The sequence below is a fragment of the Cervus canadensis genome, chromosome 6 (genome assembly GCF_019320065.1).
Source record: "Cervus canadensis isolate Bull #8, Minnesota chromosome 6, ASM1932006v1, whole genome shotgun sequence".
Lineage (NCBI taxonomy): Eukaryota > Metazoa > Chordata > Mammalia > Artiodactyla > Cervidae > Cervus > Cervus canadensis.
Window position 1 is genome coordinate 64,343,995 of NC_057391.1, and position 13,754 is coordinate 64,357,748.

The window sequence follows — 13,754 nt, forward strand, 5'->3', positions numbered from 1 at the left end:
AGAACAAATCCATGACCCCAGAAGCTCCCTTTTGCTGCTCCTTTGTTGTTGTACTGTCCCCAGACCCCTAACCCTCACCACCTCTGTTACTATAGTTTTACCTTTTCCAGAATGTCAAATAAATGGACTCATAAAGTATGTGACTTTTTGATACTAGCATACCTTACTTAGCAAGATGCCTCTGAGATCCTTCCAAGTTATTGTTGTGTATCAATAGTTTATTCCTTTTTGTTACTGATTAGTATTCCTTTGTATGGATGTACTGCAGTTTATCCATTCATCTATTCAAGGACATTTGGGTTGTTTCCAGTTATTTGTGAATAGAGCTGCTATAAACATTCATGTACAGGTTTGTGTATGAATATGTTTTCATACCTAGGAGTGGGATTATTGGATTTATTGGATTGTTTTCTTACTATTGAGTTTTAAGAGTTCTGTGTATATTCTAGATTCAAATCTTTTATTAAATATGTGATATTTTCTCACAGTCTTTTTGTTCTCTTCAAAGTGTCTTTTGCAGGTAATTTTCTTTTATTTTGATGAAATCCAATTATCATATTTCTCTTTTATGGATCATACTTTTTGATCTCCTGTCAAACAACTCTTGCCTAATGCCAGGTCACAAAGATTATCTCATGTTTTCTTCTAAGCGTTTTACAGTTTTATGTTTTATATTTCAGATCAAAAATCACTTTTGAGTTAATTTTTGCAAGGGGGTTGCTTAGAACAAAGATATTTTTGCCTGTGAATGTTATTTTGTCCTAATATCATTTGTTCGAAACATTTATTCTTTCTTCATTTAATTGCATTTACACCTTTTTCTGTATTTACAAAAAAAAAATACTTCTGGGGTTTTTGACTGGTTTTAATTTGATTAGTTTTTTCATGGCATATCTTTTTTTTCTTCCTTTTGCTTTTAGCCACCTATGTCATGTTTAAAGTGGGTTTCTTGTAGACAGCACATATTTGACTCTTGTTTTATTATCCATTCTGACAATTTGTCTATAATTTCATTTATATCCAGGCCATTTGCATTGAATGTAAATATTGACATGTTTTAGATATACATCTATCATTTTATTACTGTTTTCTGTTTTTCATTCCACTGTTTCCCTTCCTGCTTTCTTTTGGATAACTTGATTTTTTTTAGCATTCTATGTTACTGTGTCTCTTGGTAAATTTTTTCAGTGGTTGATCTTAGAATTACAGTATATAGACATATTTAACTTTCACAATCTGTTTACTACTTTTGGAGAAGGAAATGACAAACCACTCCAGTACTCTTGCCTGGAAAACCCCACGGACAGAGAAGCCTGGCGGGCAATAGTCCATGGGTCACAAGAGTCGGACATCACTTAGTGACTAAACCAATTTACTACTTCAAGTGAACTGTAGAAATCTTAGTGGCATGTAAGTTCCTTTACTCCACTTTTGATTGTGTTGTCAAACATGTTATATTAGACATGTGATAATTTTTGTTTTCAACATATGTTTTTTAATTTAAGAGAAAATTAAGAGAAAAAGTAGTCTTAGATATTTGTTCAGATATTTACCAAATCTGTTGCTCTTCCTTCAATCCTGGTATTCCAGCTTTCCATCTTGTATCATTTTTCTCCCTTCTGAAGTTAGTCCTTTAGTATTTATTTCAGAGCAAGACTGTTAGCAGTGAATTCTCTTAGTCTTTCTTTACCCAAAAATGTCTTTATTTCATCTTCATTTTTGAAGGATATTTCTGGATATGGAATTCTGGGTTGGATAGTTCTTTTTTCTCTCACCACTTTAACAGTGTTATTTTATATCCTTTTGCCATTCATGGCTTCTGTTGAGAAATCTTGCATTTATTCAAATCATTGTTTCCCTTGTGTGAAATGTGTTGTTTTTCTTTGACTGCTTTCAAGATCTTTTGTCTTTAGTTTTAAGCAATTTGATTATGATGTATCTGGGCATGAATTTCTTTGAGTTCAACCTGCTTGGGATTTACTAAGTTTCGTGAATCTGAAAGATTATGTCTTTCACAAAAGTTGGATGTTTTCTGATGTTATTTCTTTAAGTACTTTTCCTGCTCCACCTTTTTTCTCTTCTTCTGGGATTCTGATGATTCCCGTGTTAGACCTTTTGATATTGTTCCACAGGTACCTAAGACTCTATACTTTCAATATTTTTTCCTCTTTGTTTAAATTATACAATTTCTCTTGATCTAGCTTCAAGTTCATTGACACACGTTCTGTCTTTCTAAAATTATATGAAGCCCATCCAGAGGGGGAGTAATGGGGATTTGCTCCCAATTCTTGGAAGCCCAGCTCCTCTGGTTAGCGAGAAGCGTCCACTTGCGCAGCGTTTCGGGAACCCGCCCAGCTGCCCCATGCTGCTGCTTCTGCTGATGGCACGGTGTTGTCTGGTGCCCGGGGAAGCAGAGAAGGGGAAAAGTTCTGGGGATTTCCTCTGCTCTTCCAACCCTTACAAGTTCCTTTTCCTGCTCCTTGGACTCGGGAAAAAGCAAGGGGAAGGCTTCTCTTGAGATCTCTTTGTTCTCACTTGGTATGTGTTTTGGGTTTCAGGCTTCCTTTGAGTTCAGGCCAGGTAATCCTGGAAGACGAAAAGGAGTAAACTCACCACGGATTTGGTGGAACTCAGAATTCTGCTTTCTTCCCTCAATCTTCTTTCTACCATTTACTGTTCAGAGTCTTCAGATAGTTGTTCCATGTTTAAATTTCAGAATTAATTTAGAGATAAAGAGCCTATCCTCAGGATGCTTCTGGGCTACTCAAGAAGGATTTGTAAATGAAAATAGTAGGTTCAATAAAATGATGCTAAAAGAAATTAAAAGTAAAATGCAATGGAAATTGGAGGACAGAAAGACTACTAGTATTAGTAGTATTACTAATATAAAGACATGTTTCCACCTATAAAATTTAGAAGGTATCAAATAATATGTATATTTACACATGAGACAGAACCACAGACTCTTTCCTTGTGTTTGTCCCCGCCTGATTTCTTACCATGTCACAAACAGGTAGGTTTTATCATTTATGTCTGTGTGCTTCCCTTCAATCCCCAGACAGCTTTTTTCCCCACTAATATAAATTTAAAGCAATCTATTGGCAGAGGTTTAAAGAAACCAAAGTGTTCACAAATGGTTTATTGGTAACTGAGGTTTAGAGTCAAAAATGACCCTTCCTGAATTATATGTATTTGGCATTTAGAACTTTAAGCTGATAGTACATATTTTTCTTTCTTCAATAGAAAAGAAACATTTGTTTGCATAGGAATTCACGAAGGCGACCCAACCTGGAAAACAAACTATTCACTTTGGCCATGGGGTTCTTGTGACAAATTAGTTTCTTCAGAGATTGTATTCAACCCTGAGGAGTGGATTAAACTTACGAGAAATATCTATAACTGGACTGAAGACTATGGAAGGTATGGAGAGCAGTTGTTTCCCGTCAGTGTATAGCTGTTTTGTTGCCTAAAAAACTTACTAAATTTTGAAATGACTTTCATTTTTTTTGTTTTGTTTTTTTATTAGTAGCTAATATTGCTATTTGCTGCCCACAGAGTATCGTGATAGAGAAGGAGAACATATATTTCTTGTCCTCAGGCTTGAAGGACAATGGAGAGGTGGAGGAAAGGCAGTGATGGTTAAGCGGGTACCACATAGCTAGATATGTGCCACCATCCACGTCCACTCTTATAATGCTACATGGTCCATCATCCTGTGTCTCAGACCCTAAAAGTGGAGGAGATTCATTAACTGAAGCAGAGCTTTAAAACTCACTCTGTTGTCCCTAATAGTTTCCACCCACATAAACTTGTCACTTTTGTTTTCTTCAAGAATGGCAGATCAGGGACTTCCCTGATGGTCCAGTGATTAAGACTCCCCACTTCCACAGCAAAGGGCTCAGGTTCCATTCCTGGTCAGAGAACTAAGATCCCACCTGCCACATGGTGTGGTCAAAATAAGAAAGAAAAAAAAAGAACGGCAGATCGCTTCTCTGTAGGAAGACTGGGGTTTAAGTAACTTTTTCTTCATAGTTGTTTGTTGTTAGCCTTGTTCTGTTGTTTTGATTAGTCTTCCTGGAAGCATCTCTACCTATAGTTGACTCTCTCCCATGTGGAAAATGAGTCACCATCTGAAGATAGGGCTCTCTATTGCCTAATTTTTGAACTAAATTATGAATTATGCAAATATTAGATAATTACTGCTTATAATTCAAGTGGGTAGCCGTTCCCTTCTCCAGAGAATCTTCCCAACCCAGGGATCAAACCCAGGTCTCCCACATTGCAGGCAGATTCTTTACCAGCTGAGCCACAAAGGAAGCCCAAGACTACTGGAGTGGGTAGCCTATCCCTTCTTCAGAGGATCTTCCTGACTCAGGAATCAAACCGGGGTCTCCTGCATTGCAGGCAGATTCTTTACCAACTGAGATATCAGGGAAGCCTATAATTCAAGAGCAACACTCAAAATCATAGAAACAAATGCTACTGAAGTTTTCTGAGTCAATATGAGCAAACAGACCCCACTGCTATGCTCCAGCCAGAGCTGGATAAGTAGCTGTATATCAAAGTACTCTGTGACCATTGTGAGGAAAAGCTGGGAAATCCCCTGTTCTCCAGACAGCTGATGACAGTGCAGATACACAGCGTCACTCACTGCCTCCATTCTGTCAAAGTAGATACTTGCTAAGAAAAATTTTAATTAAGTGGGAAAAATCGGCAAATGGTTTAGCTAGGGCTCTTTGAGCAGCATCCTAGCTCCAACAGTGATTTATCAAAGCCAGGAGTCCCCTCTCCTCACAGCTCTATGGCTTTCAGCTGTGCCCACAGAGGGGGCCCAGGCCTCACCCTCACCCCATTGCCCCCCTGACAGCTCTCGGGAACAGCTGACTCCCCAGAAGCCTCCAGCCTCTTCCCACTGAGCTTTAGTGTGCTCCTGTGATGCAGTGGGGCTAATTATGCAGATTAAGAATACATTTACCAAAACCTCAAATTCCTAACCATCAAATATTTCAGGAGAATAAGTTTGTTATTTTGGTCTCTATCCGTACTTCAAGATGCAACCTATTTTATTTGCCTTGTAGGATTATAAAACAAAAATGACATGTCCATAACAATGAAGGTAGCTGGCAGGAAAATGTTACGATTTTCTTCTAACTACAGGTTTGATCCTTCTTCCTGGGAATCTGTGGCCAATGAGGAGATGTGGCAAGCAAGGTGACTAACGTATACTTTTGGTTTGCAGTCTATTTTTAATGTAGTAGAAGTAGCTTGTGGCACTTTTCATTTGGGGAGCAGGGGGGCATGGTGATAATAAAAATAGTATTTATGAGCAATCATTTTGTTTGGGGCCTTGTACTAATTGTTACTAAGGCATAATCTCATTTCATCCATACAACAACCTGTGGAGAAGTCATTATTACTCCATTTTACAAAAAGAACAAACTGAAGGCAGAGAGGTTACTTGTCCAAGGCCACATAGCTCTACCAGTAGAGTCCAAAATTCACATCTCTCTGACTGGAACATTCATCACTCCTGTGCTCTCCCACCTCCACTAAACCAAAGTCAGCGTAATTGTTGAGGAGAAATTGATAATTACCACCCTGTCCCATGTGTGATGTGCTAGTTAGTTATTTAAGCACTTATTGAAAACTTCCTAGAGACCAGACACCGTGCTAGGCTTGGAGGCTACACATAGGAATAGGACACAGTTCCTATTGTCAGTGGAGCAGACAGACATAGTCCAAGAGTTTTGAGTATTCATGTGCTAGATGCTGGACTTTCCTGTTCCTATGTGAAATGAACACTTCACGGTGATGCTCTTGTCTCTCTGTGTTCCTGCCATTATTTTAAAATATTCAAAATATCTAACACTAACAGACTTTGGCCTAAAATGTAAAAGGCCTAAGTGATGCAGACAGGGGTACCAAGTATGAAGTACTTCCTCCAGGAAAAATAGGCTGATGCCCACTCTGGGCCAGGGGCTGAGTGCACCAGGAATTGAGTTAGGGTGTAATATGTTTGGTTTTTTTTGTAATATGTTTAAAGAGGGTTTTTTTTTAATTGTTGAGAAATATGGTTCTTGACAAAATAACAATTACAAAAAAGATAGTCTTTGTAGTAGTGTTTTGGAAATGTCAGAAAATTGCATATTTCAAGTTATCAACCCAGTTATAAGAACAAATACTTGCTTTGAGGGACTAATCAAAGATATACCAAATATTCGCATGATTCTTCAGTGTGACAGTGTGGGAAAGCTGGGGGAGAAATCACATAAAAGAAGAAAGCAGGTCATTATTCGGGCAGGTATTGATTTAATTGGTGTGCTGAATACAATTTAGATGAGTTCATGTGGTCAAAGAGTCCAGGCACCTTTGAAGAACTGGTCACACAGGCATGAGCTGTCGTGATGGGTACCTTCAGGGATGTGCTGACAGACTCAGCAAGTCTCCCCCTCCCAGCTGCTCTTGCACAGTGAATATGTACATCTGGAGGGAAGGTGATGCACAATAGTGATGATGAACAGAATGCAGTGTCTTGGTATGGGGGGAGGGTTACTGTTGGTTCAGAGTAAACTTCCATGAATATGAAAGAAGTGAAAAGAATACAATAAAGGGTTCTGTATGATCCTTATCAATGGAAAAGTTTGGCGGATTTAGCTTTGAATGTGAAATTGACGCGAACACCCTCCCACTCCCAGGATGAAAACACCGTTCTTCATCTTTAACCTGGCAGAAAGTGCAAGTTTGCCTTCAAACGTGAAAGCTCAACTCTACACTCACGCCTATAACGTATGTTGCACTTTTACATATATAAATACATTTGGTGGGAGGGTAGTGGTGACTTTGTGATGTTAAGAGTGTATCACAGTAGAGTTTTTACTTTTTTGTTTCCAGCTTTATTTGGCATTATAAATCAATACAAATGGAAAAATAGTCATGTGTCTCTCAAATAACATTTAAAGTAAATGACCGTGGTTGACAAAATAATGTAAGAAGTCCATGTCCTCATCTCCAGAACTTGTGAATATGTGGTCTTACATGGCAAAGGGCACATTGCAGATGTGATTAAGGATCCTGAGGGGGGGAGATTATCCTAGATTATCCAGGTGGGGCTAATATAATCACAAGGGTCCCTAGAAGAAGGAGGCAGGAAGGTCAGAGTCAGAGAAGGAGATGTGGCATTGCAAGCAGAGGTCAGAAAGAGATTTGAAGATTGCCAGGTAGCTGGCCTGAAAGATGGAGGAAGGGGCCACAGGTTAGGAAGTGCAGGCAGCCTCTGAAAGCTAGAAAAGGCAAAAAAAAAAAAACACCAGATTCTAGAGCCTCTAGAAATATATGATAATACATTTATATTATTTTAACAGCTGTTTTAACCACTACATTTGTGGTGATTTGTTACAACAGTAATAGGAAACTAATATGATGGCTTTATTTTTTAAAAAAGCAGTTCTGATGGGTCGCCCTCTATACAAAAGTCTTGACCCTGGCAACACTTGAAACGATTGGACCGTGGCTGGTTGAGATTTCATGAGAGAGATAAAGGGTCATGGAGAATAACCCCAGGAAGCCAGACAGCCTTCACATCCAGCCACGCCAGGGCTCTTGCTTAGCTGGTCCTCTGTGATGGGAACGAGAATACAGACCAGAGGCTTGCTTTGCTGTAGCACTGTGTTAACAAGGCCCTGCTTTTCTGTGATTTATAGCACTGGACTCTTCCACACCTTCTGAGCTAGTCTTGGAGCCTACAGTATAGGAAACAGACATCCTGGCAAAAACCAGTGAGACCAGAGCCCAGGAGCTGTATGTTTAAGCAAGTAGTTATTTATGCTGTCTCTGGGCTGCTGTGGATCTACTCAGCCAGGGCATTTGTTTGGGACTGAGTCAAAATAGCATGGTGTCCAATTAGTGTGATAGCCTTTACCCTTCAGTTGTGTATTTATTGGTCCATGGTTTACTCATGTATTCATTTACTCACAGAGCATTTATGGAGCACCCAGTCTCTACCAAATACTGTGATGGAGATGATCAGGCATTGACCCTACTGTCAAATGGGCACACACCAGAGAGGGAGATGGAAGATAAAGTCCTCAGTTAGTAGTGAGAGATACAAGAGATGTGCAGAGGTGCCATGGGACAGAGAGAGGCATATGAGCCAGCCTCCTGGAAGGGAGGGAAAGCTGCCAGAGGAGATGTCCCTGCAGTGTCATCTTGAAAGATCGGAAGAAGCCAGCCAGACACATGTGGTGCAGGAAACCACAGGGGTGAAGGTGGACACCTCCGAGGTGCCCATCAAGGACAGCCAGGGACTAGATACAGGAAGCAGTGTTCTGGAGTTTTCTGACTGGCAGTCAGGGAGTCCCGGTTCAAGGCCTGCTCCACCATTCATTGTTAACTGTGGGCCAATTAACCTTTCTATTTTTTCTTTCACACAAAAAAGGTGGGTTGTAAACTTTATAGATTATCTCTCACATCCTGGCCATGTCAGATCCATTTCATCTCTAATACCCTGTGATTCTGTGAAAAACAAGTCGTATTTAGTTGGGAGGAATCTGAGACTTAGTAATATTTTATGTTCTCATCAGTGATCTGTTCCATGGTCAGTCGTTAGGCCACCACTAAAGCCAATTCATGGATTTATTGTCCCTTTGGGTCTGCAGGCATTACTCTGTTCAGTGAACACAAGTCTATAACATAGTCTATAGGTATCTCCTTCACGTATGTCTCCAGGTGTGTGACATTGTTTGCAAGACAGAGGAGCTCAAATACTTGATGGGTCAACACAAATCACCTCCTCGTACAGGTTTTTCGAGAACATTCTTGTTAGGTGTAGAAGATATTTTTGTTATTATTTACATTGTCCTGTTCAGTAGTTACCCAGAACATTAAGTTCAGCTGTACTGGAGAGCAAGAATGATCTGTAATCTTTAGAAATACAGTTGATACACTGAAGATGTCCCCCCAAACTAAACTATGTTCCCCTAAACTTAATGTCACAAAGATTCACGCTTAGAGGAGGAAATACTGTCCCCACATGATGAAAAATGACTGTTAGCTTCTTAAGATACAGCACCTGTGGCTAATGGGCCATCCAGAATGAGCTGATGAGACATCAGGATCAGAGTGTTTTAGAAAAGGGTAGTATGGCTGTTCTGATGTCCGAAGACGTAGCAGGGAGGTCATGAGTGAGCCTCTTATTCTCTTGAGCCATTGGAAAGTGCTTATTGAGTTGCTGGCATCCATCTTGCACTCCAAAATCTAATCAGGATTTTGAAAACAGCTAAGAAAAGAACCTGAGCAGTTCTTGAGCACCGACTTTGTGCAGGGCAGCCTGCCATGCATTTTACACATGTCCCTCATCAGAGGGAGGCTCAGGAAGAGCAGCAGCAGATAAGAAAATAAAAAAGACCTATGAGAAAAAGTTTACCAAGATGATAAAATGCTGACTTAAGAGCTTTGAAGTCTATGAAAAGTACGAGGTGACTCTTTTCTATTTTATGGAGCGAAGGCAAGGGGGATAATAGCTTTAAAAGGCAGCTTCAGGACTAAGGGTTATTAAATATCAAAATGACATGAAAAATACAGATTGGGCAATTTTTCATGGGGATGTTATTTTGAAAAAGATTGGGTATGCATTTGTCTACTCTAGAGCAGGAGTTGGGGAAATAGATAATATAATTGGGTCTCTTTCAGCTGAATGATGTAATGAGTATAGTTCTAATTCAAAAAGCCCTTGTCCCTGGAGAAAGCATCATTACTTGTCCTGTGCTCTCGTGGCGGCTACTGGTTAACTCAAGTGCCTGTGGATTTGACTTCAATTTGATAATCCCTAAGAAGGTTGTGAAATTCCCCAGTAAGCAAGCATAATATTGTTTTGTAGATTTGCATCTACTTATTTTGGTTTATTTGTTAAATTTTGATCTTTTTCCTCTAGAAAACTCAGTATTAAAGATTCTAATTCTATCCAATCAATACTATCTCTGATATTGAAAAACAAAATTCTGGGGGCAAAGTTTTAACTATGAAAATTGTTATTTTTAGGACACTGGAGATTTTCAACATCTCACTTTAAGGATGTCTCTTAAATTATATTGTGCCCACCCTGTTGGATGCTGGATTTGTTAGAGGTTTTCTATTGCTGCTGTTGTTAATACTGTTGCTTCTAATGTAGAGATAATTTTATGTAAAAATGAGGGACAAAATTGAAATTTCTTCAAGTTCTTTTTCCATGCAGTTTTCTAAAGAAAGCTACTTTTTTTTTTTTCTTTAGTAGCTAAATTTAGAGTTTCAACCTTTCTGCCTGTTGAGTAAATAGCTTTCCATGAATTAGAACCAAATCCCTTTCCCAGAACATCTTTCTGGAGGAAGAGCATTTTGTCCTGACACGGTGTGTCTAAAGTTCCCTCCGCAACATCCAAAAAACCCCAGAAACAGTTTTATATGAAGCGCATTTGCCTCCTGCTACTGTAGCAATTACAGTACCCTCCTTGCATTTTCTGCATGGCCTAGCAACGATTAGATTTTTACTGTAGGCTGCTTGCATTTTTTTTTCCTTGTGTTATTAATTCCCCTGTGTTTCTAGTCTTTTTTTTAAAAAAAGTCACGGGATAATAATGGAATGCCAATGTTTTTGCTGTCTTCCAGCTTTATAAGGAGATTGTCTATTTACAAAAGGAACACCCAGTGAATTGGCACAAGAACTACGCCATCTCCTGTGAACGGATGCTGCGCCTTCAGGAAAGAAGTGCAGACCCTGAAGTCTTGTTGTCTGAAACCATCAGACACTTCCGTCTCTACACTCAAAAGGCCCAGAATGATCCCCAGCTGGCCGATATTTCAGTTGCTCTAAAGCACCTAAGAAAGGAACTACGAAGTCTGAGAAATATGAAAAATGGCTGAGACAGCAAAAAGCCAGCTCGGCTTTCAGCTTCCAAAATTCCCAAGTCCAAAAGTTTTTCCTCCAAGAAAAGAAATGGCATTAAAAAATGAAGACTAAGTCATCTCCCAGATATAAGTAACATGGTGTCACAGAACTGTTTTACGGCGGAGTTAGAAACTGAGATGTGCTATTTCCACAAATTCTATTTAGCCTGTGTTACTGAATTAGCATTTCAGTGAGAATATTTTGAAAAATCTTCCTACTTCCACAGCCTTTCATCAGATGACTTGCTTGATTAAATTCTAGAAGAGAATGAACTATCTTCATATACTTAAAATATCAACCATGAATCTTAAGGGCCCTGCTTATTGGGATTGGTATTAAAATTAAATTCTTAAAATATTAATACCAGACCAAAGATGTTCTCTGGCTCCCAGAAATGAAATTTTTATTATTTTTTTTAATTTTGTTACACTTCAAGCTAGAGTACTGTTTGGGGTGCAGGGGATGGGGGGCGGGGGACGTTGGTTTTCTTTCTTTTATTTTTTTTTTTTGAGTAGCTGTAGTTGTTACATAATCTCACACTTCAAACTAAATACCAACCAGATGATATTTTGAAAAAAGTTAAGGTTTTATTGTGTTCAGTCATTCTCTGAAATCACTAAAAATGTAAGCTAATTGTTGTTTGCTTTTTTTTTTCCAGTTGCTTAAACTGGCAAGTAAAAAGGATTTTGTCTTTCCTTAATTAATTTTATATTCATGTTTTACTTCTATTTGGGCTCATAAATCTGGACCCAATAATTAGGAGGCTTCCTGCTGCCAAAAAGGGGGGCATTGGAGGTTCAGGGGTGTGGGGAAGTGGTTCAATAAATTCATTTCTGTTACAAGCATCTTTTATACATATTACTAAAGAGAACATAGTAAGAAATGCAAATAATAGTTCTTTATTTTATTATGACAGTTAATTAATAGCAACCTGTTTTAATGAATAAAGTCACTCAGAGTCCTTCAGCACTTCCTAAGTAGAGGCCTGAATCTGTAGGGATTCTTTTCCCCCCAATTGTATAGCTCCTAAACTCCAAGCACTATATAGGCCCCTGTATAGAAATGCTCACTAATGAAGAGGGAGGGCTAGAAGCTTGTCTGCATTCAAAGATCACTGGTGAGTCATTCAGCAAGAAAAGGCCCCTTACCAGGAATAGTCACAGTTCCGTGGCATTGTACTAGCGAAAGGGTCTGATCAAAGGTCTCCTGTGGAGCTTGCATGGTTCCCTTTCATACTACGACCATAATTAAAACCACTAATTCTCTTTTAAAATGCTGCAGGATGCCATGTAGGCATCTGTCTGGAGTGTCCTTTGTGATGTCATAAGCTGTTAAGGACCAGTGCCGAGGGCTTTTGAGTGAAATGCCAGTCATGAAGGTGCTTCAAGACAAGGGTGCCTCTAAAAGCTTGACAGGGCCTTGACTGCACAATTCGAGCTGAATTTGCCCCTTGTCAGCTGCCAGTAAATAAATCTCAAAGGGGGAAAAGCTGAAGTTTCATTACCTGATCCATGGGGCTTTGTTGGTTTTGGCACCACACAGGGGAAGCCCTTGCCCCTCCATTCTCTGGATTTGAAGATGTCCATCGGAGCCTGCAGCGCCTGGACAGGGTTCAGAGCGGAACCTTTTGAAGAGTGTCAATAGTTGTAACAGTTCGGCTGTTAGGAAGACAAATAAATGGAGGAGCTCATTAATCCGCTTTTGGCTCCCGGTGCCTTTTGCCCTTTTATCACAGCCTTATTAGGCTCCTACTCATCTTGAACCAGAAAAAAATGAATTGAAGTTGTTGAGTACTAATTGGCAAAGACTTTTAATCATGGGCCAAGAACTTTCACTGACTTGAAAGTAACTTCTCCACAGGGAAGAACCAAAAACCTGGTTTACCTTAAAACAAAAAACCTGTTGGAGTTCAGTGTGGTGTAAAAATTTAAGGAAGCATTGAGAAGTTGTCTCAGTGGATCCATTTGAAAGAATTATGTAAGATTATGATTTCTACTTTTCTTTTTTTTTCTACTTTTCTTTTTAAGCAGTGCAATAAAATTCATATACTCATTCCCTGGAAATGCACTGTCTTTATTTTTTCAGAAAAGACACTATGTGTGTGTGAGATGATCATGTTGGTTTTTGAAATCTATATTCTGTATAGGGAATCATATGTAAATATTCATTTCATCATTTACCTACACATCTTATTTTGGAGTAATATTTCCTACTTATGGCCATAAGTATGGCAAATGAGGGCCTCTTTTTGAAAAATATCTGCATTTTAAATGTCTGTCTATACTATGATTCCTCATATACATCTGAATATGCTTTGCATATTGACTGTTGTCAGATGGTGCATAGATTATTCTGTATTTGTGCAACAGTGACTTTGGACCACTCTCTTTGAGAAAGCAGTGATACGATGGCCCACTGTAGATGGGGTCATAATTATTTAAATTTCTAAAAACCAGCAGTGAATGGAAAAAGAGCAAACTGAGCTGAGATTTGGGGATGTTGGGCTTCATTCCCAGATCAACTACTTTGAATAATTCTTTCCTTTCTATTTTGTGAGGTTAAACCATTTGCTTTCTTTTCTTTCTCTTCCTTCTCCTGGGCTAGTGCACAAACACCATAAAATCTGACAGAAGGGGTTTCCTTCAGTCTAACCCCTGACATGGAAGAGAATGTGAAGGAGGTGACTTCTCATGGAGGATTTGGCCAGCATTCCCCTAGCAGTGTCCCTGGAGTGCCATGTGTTGGCAGGATGACAGGAACCCCACAAGGCCAACTTCTGCCTGGACTTTGGCCTAAGGAGCAAGTTGGAGCCAGAAGCACTGTCTGCCTCTCCACA

At 39.3% G+C, this 13,754-nt stretch overlaps 1 protein-coding gene across 1 annotated transcript in view; it reads left to right on the forward strand.

Moving 5' to 3' along the window:
* The window catches only part of TMEM260 (transmembrane protein 260), a 71,096-nt gene extending 58,115 nt beyond the window's left edge, over positions 1–12,981 (forward strand). The window contains 4 exon segments of the mRNA XM_043472174.1: positions 3,244–3,420; positions 5,158–5,211; positions 6,696–6,786; positions 10,639–12,981. Coding sequence (XP_043328109.1) covers positions 3,244–3,420; positions 5,158–5,211; positions 6,696–6,786; positions 10,639–10,893 — 577 coding nt within the window. The 3' untranslated portion in view covers positions 10,894–12,981.
* The last annotated feature ends 773 nt before the right edge of the window (positions 12,982–13,754 follow it).